The sequence below is a fragment of the Salarias fasciatus genome, chromosome 6 (assembly GCF_902148845.1).
Source record: "Salarias fasciatus chromosome 6, fSalaFa1.1, whole genome shotgun sequence".
Lineage (NCBI taxonomy): Eukaryota > Metazoa > Chordata > Actinopteri > Blenniiformes > Blenniidae > Salarias > Salarias fasciatus.
Genome location: NC_043750.1, coordinates 12,269,685 through 12,276,694, shown reverse-complemented (window position 1 = coordinate 12,276,694; position 7,010 = coordinate 12,269,685). Strand labels below are relative to the sequence as shown.

The 7,010-nt window shown below is 44.5% G+C and overlaps 1 protein-coding gene across 2 annotated transcripts in view; it reads right to left on the bottom strand.

The window, feature by feature from the left end:
* Positions 1-2,921: 2,921 nt before the first annotated feature.
* jpt1a (Jupiter microtubule associated homolog 1a) overlaps positions 2,922-7,010 on the bottom strand; it is a 25,882-nt gene continuing 21,793 nt past the window's right edge. For both annotated transcript variants that reach the window (XM_030093804.1, XM_030093803.1), the window contains 3 exons: positions 6,446-6,531; positions 4,829-4,856; positions 2,922-4,462 (listed from right to left, as the gene is read on the bottom strand). In XM_030093804.1, the coding sequence (XP_029949664.1) occupies positions 4,329-4,462; positions 4,829-4,856; positions 6,446-6,531 (248 nt within the window). In that variant the 3' untranslated portion in view covers positions 2,922-4,328. The remainder of the gene's footprint in view (positions 4,463-4,828; positions 4,857-6,445; positions 6,532-7,010) is intronic.

Here is a 7,010-nt window from a genome sequence, read left to right as displayed (position 1 = left end):
TGGGCCCTGTATAAGAAAGGACAGAGCAGGCTGTTTTTCCTGAGGAGACTTAAATCCTTTGATGTGTGTGGTGACATGCTGTACATTTTCTACCAGTCTGTTGTTGCAAGTGCTGTTTTCTTTGGGCTTGTCTGTTGGGGTAGCAGTATGACAAAAAGAGACAGCAATCGGCTGGGCAGACTGATCAGGAGGTGTGTGTCTGTGATGGGGAGGAAGGTGGACTCTGTTGGAGCAGTCTTGGAGAGGAGGATGGGGGCTCTAATGCAGAGTATCTTGAGGAACTCCAAACATCCACTGCACGACACAGTTGCAGCTCAAAAAAGTGAGCGGAGTAACAGGCTCCTGTCATTGCGCTGCAGAACTGAGCGCTTCAAGAGGTCGTTCATCCCCTCAGCAATCAGGCTGTATAACAGATGTGCCTGAGCCAAACCAAGTACAATCCGAGCACTTGTATTTATTGTACTGTTGTTATTTATTTGCATGTGAATGATCTGTGTGCTGCTGGACACCGGAATTTCTCCCTTGGGAGATTAATAAAGTTTTTATCTATCTATCTATCTATCTAAAATAAAAAACTGCTTCAAGAAGGACGTTTTAGATTTGAACCAGCTTCTGCTTCAGCTTGTAGATAAAACACTTTTTTTTATTGATTTGACCTTTAACAGCGTTTACTCTGTAGTGTTTAATTCTTGATCTTCTTGTTGTTGGTCGAGGTCATTTCCTGCATGAGGGTTTTGGAGCGGTATTCCAGGAGATCAGCTGTGAGGGGTCACGGTCAGACACCGCTGTGGGATAATGAGAAAGCCTCCCTCGCAGACTGAGCTCTCTGGGGTTCAGGGCAGGACTCTGTGCAGGCCAGCGAAGTCCTCCAATACCAAACCGACTCGTCCATCATTTATGGATATGACCTTTTGATTTGTGCACTGGTCTGCAGTCATGCTGGAACAGGAAGAGGCCATCTCCAAACTGTTTCACCAAAGTTGGGAATGTAGAAGAAAGAACGAGTCTGTGTGCCGAGGTGCTTGATGCTACACATCTGTAGCCTTGGAAGAGATTGGAGCGCCTGAATTCAATGAGCTGGTAATCTGGTGTGTTTCGAGTGGGGTGGAGATCGATTTGAAGCCGATCACACCTCGCTGTTGGTGATACTGCATGATAGATTAGTGTCATTGGTCTGGGCCGTGTGCTTTACATAAATTCTTCATGGTCCCCACTTTTTCGACCTTTTTTGTTCAAAAAGGTCAAAAATAATTTTTCTGGAAAGCTCGCCAAGTTTCTGACTGAAAAGACCCCGATGAGGCTGGTTCATTGTTCCTTTAACTTCCCAGTCTTCCTGGAGAGACAGCGAGTCCCACAGCCTCTGAAGTGGTGTGAGAGTCTAAGTGTTTGTATTAAAGGAATACTGCACCCAAAAAACGATTTGGCCTCATTTTCTACTCACCCTCATGCTGAGAAACACTCTGGAGCACTTTTTTGACGTTTCAAATGCAGTTGGAGATGTTTGGGGACTTTCGTTGTCAACAAACAGGGACCGACAGAGCCCGACAGAAAAAACGGTCCATAAAGTCCACAAAAACGTGCCCATTTTCCTTCATACTGCTCGTCCGCTGTAATCCAAGTGTCCTGAGTGCGTAACGTCCATAATTAATTCTTAACGAGGTCATTTAGTACATTTTAAGAGCCCAAACAGTGCGCTCTGGTACAGCTCAGGTGCATGTCTGCGCGCGCACCCTGAACTACGGAAGTCGCGGCAGACCAAGCAACACGCTTGCGCGCTTTCAACGACTACTTTTCTAAATTGCAAGCGTAGAAGAAGAAGTTCCGCTGTTTATATTCTGCTGTGAGTGACCGAGCTGTGGACAATCACAAAAGTGATTGGCTACTGCTTTAAAGCTTTGAATTCGGTGTCCTGCTGAAAAGGCGCAAGCGTGTTGCTTGGTCTGCTGCGGCTTCCGTAGTTCAGGGTGCGCGCGCAGACATGCACCTGAGCTGTACCAGAGCGCACTGTTTGGGCTCTTAAAATGTACTAAATGACCTCGTTAAGAATTAATTATGGACGTTACGCACTCAGGACACTTGGATTACAGCGGATGAGCAGTATGAAGGAAAATGGGCACGTTTTTGTGGACTTTATGGACCATTTTTTCTGTCGGGCTCTGTCGGTCCCTGTTTGTTGACCACGAAAATCCCCAAACATCTCCAACTGCATTTGAAACGTCAAAAACGTGCTCCAGAGTGTTTCTCAGCATGAGGGCGAGTAGAAAATGAGGCCAAATCGTTTTTTGGGTGGAGTATTCCTTTAAGAGGAAAGCTCATTCTTTTCTCCCCTCGGGGGATAAATACGATGCATTTGAAGTTCAGCATTTCTCACTCCTGAGCTAAACGTTCAACAGGATTGCATTTTTGCTTTTTACAGTAAAACTGGTTTAAATGAGTAGGTTCACAACGAGTGTTGAAAATTCTAGGAAAAAAAAAAAATCCACTGATATAAACCAGAGTGACCCAGGCAGATAAAACACACAAGGCGACAAAAACTCCTGACTGAGCAGGGCTCAAGGGTCCGAATGGAAAGAGAGTGAATATCTGAATAAAATAAAAAGGTTTTAAATGTCTCAGGAGAAAATGTCGTTTTCCTCTCAATATTTACATTTTATAAAGACTACAATTCAGCAAATACATTCACAAGCTCGCTTTATTACTAAAGTTCACACAGCTCCTCGTTTGAATGTAAAGCTTTGAATCTTTCTGCTCGTCACTGTCAGTAAAAACCATTAAATGGTTGATCAGAGCATTCATACACGGCCGGGCAAGCAATGCAATTAAAAGTTCTTTTTTTTATCCGAGTTGATAAAGTGTGACGTTGAAATGAGTGACAGGTGTTCTGACTGATGAAGCATCACATAATAACAGCAAATCCACTCCATGGTCAAAATTGATTTTAATGTTAATTTCGACTTGTGCCATTTCTGGAATTCAAATTTCTGCAGTGACTCATATCCAGTGACAGGAATCGGTAGAAGATGCTAATACACATCTTGCATTGTAACACGGGTACAAAGAAAGAAAAAAGGAGGGGGAAATAAAATAAAAAAAACACCACAGGAAAGACCGTGTGTGTGTGTGAAATGTGGACTTTCTTCCGTGACGGCAGGTGGACGCTGCCTCACGTGCAACAACTCAACAGATCAGAAGCAGTTTTGGTTTGAGTAATGAGACGCACAATGCACAGATACAGATCGCTTTAAGACTTTAAGAGAGCAGGATAAACAAAAACGCATGAATGGATGAACCGCTGAAAAGAAGGCTGGGCTGTCATAAGGTCACTTGTCAAATCTAGGACGGGTTTACCAGAAACACTGGCGAGTCAGGACCGACGACAATCCACTGACTGGCTGAAGAAACTTTCCCTCGGTGAAACTGCTGGGATGCAATGAGGAAAACCCAACCTGGTTTGATGTTGTAGCCAAACTCAAACGGGCGCACTTTCGTGTAAAATTTCACCTATAAAAACACGGGGCACTCAAAATCTGCACTGGCCTTACGAGAATCTAAAGTTAGTGACTACTATATATATAAAAAAAGGCTTGTTCGGACTTTTGATACCTGACAAGGGACCGACGGTTCTCGTCTGAAGACGCGTCTGCATCTTTCAGATCACAACTACAGAGATTTTATTTTGGCTCCTGTGTGGATAGTAATACTATAATCAGTAGAAAGATTCCAACTTCATGCAACAACAGCACAACGATTAGTCCACAAAAGAACAAAAAGGTTGTTTTTAAAAAAAGAAAAACTCTTCACAGTAAAGTTTCTTCTCACATTCATACGTTACAGACTGGACATGCATGCAGGATGGGCTGAAAATGAACACAGTGCAAAAAGGCTGTTTGTTGTGTTGTTTTTCTTTCTTTTTTTGTTTTGCTTGTGTTCTTATAACTGCTTGTATTTTCACCTCCAGCTTGTCGCTGTTGCCATGAAGTCGGGGTGGGGGGGGGGGACGACTGGTTGACATGAGAACTATGAGCCTCGTACCCTTCCTGACAGGACGAATGCATTTCCGGGGGTAAAGGCAAGACCTTGAACCATATACATAGAAATACATAAAGTGCTTCTGTCAAAATAAACAAACAATAAAAACAGTACAAAAACAGTTTTCAAAAAAGAGGTATCAAAACAATGCACTTGGGGATGTGGAGGAGACCGGTGCCTGCTGGACTGCAGAGGATTCCTGTGGTACAGACAGATGAGCCGGGGCGTCTTGTTCGGAAAGAAAAAGGAGAGATGAGTTCAAAGACGAGTGGAGGTACGGAGGGGCGGCCGAGGGGCGTTCAGCCTAGAATGAGGCTGGATTTCCCCCCTGGCGGATTCCGGCGGCCGGACGGTACTCCTGCGGCGGGTTCTTCAGCCTGAGGCGCCTCCTCCTGGTGCTCGGCGACGGGTTCCGGCTCAGGAGCGCTGTTTTCTAGATACAGATCGAGGGAATGATGAAAACACGAGCTGCCATGCTGTCAACCTTGGTGAAGCCGAACAAGTCCAGCCAGTTAACGCCACAAACAAACCGTGGCATGGGCGTGTTTCAACACCTTCTCGCCATGGCACACTTTTCCTGATCAGAACTTACTGCAGGTTTCACGTTCCTGGTTCTCAGCAACACTTAAACTTCACTTCAGCACCAAACAGTCATGGACACGTCTAATAATATATCACAATGCAGAGGATGTTGAGATTTGACTAATATGGTCTGCTGCTCTGTGCTCTGTCAAGCAGGTCAGAAATCGGCCTATTTGTGGATGACAGGAAGTTTCTGTTGATGAAAACTGATGCTTACCATTGTCACGTACAGAATTCTCTCCATCCTGAAAACACAACAAATCCGTGAGTCAAACTTCAAGATCTTAAATTAACCGTCAGGAATAAACTTGGTGTGATTATTCTGAGCAATGATGGGGTTTTCATTTGAAGCAGCTGGACGCCTCTGGATGCTGACGCTAAAAGGCACATCTGTTTTGGACGGCTTCCCGAAGCTTTGCAGAGGAGGGTAATTCAGACAGGATGCTCTTCCTGTGCGGCTCCAAAGACTTTGCAGACCTTGTCATTTCCAGTAAATACTCCATGGTGAAGAACTTCACCTCATTCTTTAAATAATACGTCATACAATAGGGAGGCAAACGGGCCAAAGACAGAAGCACAGTGGATGTGTCTGAAACAGAAATCTGTCAATACCGTAAATCCTCTAATAATGACCTGTATTCCATTAAAGGTGCTGTAGGCAGGATTTTGCTAGTCAATGCTAATTTTTCTGTGTTTTCTTTGGATTAAATGTTAGAGTATCCACTGATAATCCTTTAGGAGTGTAGCATAGTTGCACTACCGCGAGGGCGCAGCGTTTCCATCTGTCTCTGTTCTGAGCTGAAAAGGAATCTCCACAGCTCCAGGTATCTTTGACCAATCAGAAGAGCCCATGAGGCTCTAACCGTGATTGGTCGAGGGGCGTTCGTCGCACATTCTTGTGGGAGGGGCTTAACTTGCGTAAGGGCGTAATGTCAGAGAGAACAGGACAGGATTGGCTGTGCTGGGTTTCAAATCGCCATCTTAGATGGGTCAAATCATCATCTTGCTTAGGTAACCCTAAGCAAGATGGCGGAGATGCCAAATCCTGCCTACAGCATCTTTAAAAGCCCGTCTCCTTTAATGACCGGGTGCGTCTTTGAAGAAAGCTCATAAAAGCCGCCTTCCAATATAAGCCTGTTTTTTTTTTTTGGCTTTTCTTTTTTCTGTCAAGCGCTATGGCACCGTACTGACAGTAGGTCTGTGCTACAGCGCCAGTCCTCCTGGTACGGTGACTGTGTATTACACGCGTCCGGTAAAAATGGCGGAGGGACAGAAAACATTTAACTCGATGTTGAGATTTAATTTTTTTCACATCGATTGAAAAAACAAAATCGAATTATTCGAATTAATTCGACATATCCCCCTGCTCTAAACTGCATTACTGTTTATTACTGTTTTAGTTCTGTTTGATACTTGTTTTCAATAAATGAGCTCAGTAAATTTTACTGGGTTCAAACTGAAACAAAAGATCTTTCTGCTCTTTTTGAAAATTTTAAAATACAAGCCTCTCTATTATACATGCCTCCTTCCATTAAAAGCCTGGTGCCTGCTACAGTTGAGAAAAATTAAAGCCCCGGCTACCATAAGAGGATTTACGGTAGATCAGGAATGGTACTGGCCAAGTGCCCTATTTGAGAACTTAGTTAAATATAAAACTGGTACCTGCTTAACTTTAACTCTCACTGTAACTTTAACCAGCCCTGATTATAGTTTAACCTTAAAAGATGGCACGCGCACACGCACACACACACACGCACACACACACACACACACACACACACACACACACACACGAATGCTTGACATGCTTCTGGGTTTCACTTCATGCTCTTACTGTGGCGGGGTTGGGTCCAGAGTGATTGGCTCCTCTCCTCAGAGGGGCTGAAGACTCACCGCACAGCACGCCTGTGGGCTTCCCACCTGGAGGAAGAACCACACAGTCACAAAGGCAGGAAAACAAGGCGACCTCCAGACCAGCACCCTCAACACGTCGCCGTTCTGTCTGAATGTTTCCACGTGGTTATGTAGATCGTCATGGGAGATATAGCTCATGCCAAATATGCAACTTCCTTTCTGAACTGAAAGCAGAGCGCTCAGCGTGTGGGCGTCGCCCTCTGACTTTTGGAAGTCAAAACTAAAGATCTTGTGCTTCATTCCTTATTCGGGAACATTTGCAATATAAAAGGGAAAAACCCCCGACACAGGTTCGCAAGAGTCGTACTGACCTGACCTTGTGACCTCTCTAATAACAGACCTTTATCAGCAAGTTTCTTGAGCACAAGCTGAACAGTGTTTCAATCTGTTGTCAGGAATTTGCAAACTTTCATATTGAAACTGTTCCCAACAATAACTTCAGTCACACTGATTCCAGTTTTTAGGGGAACATGCAGTCGTTCCCT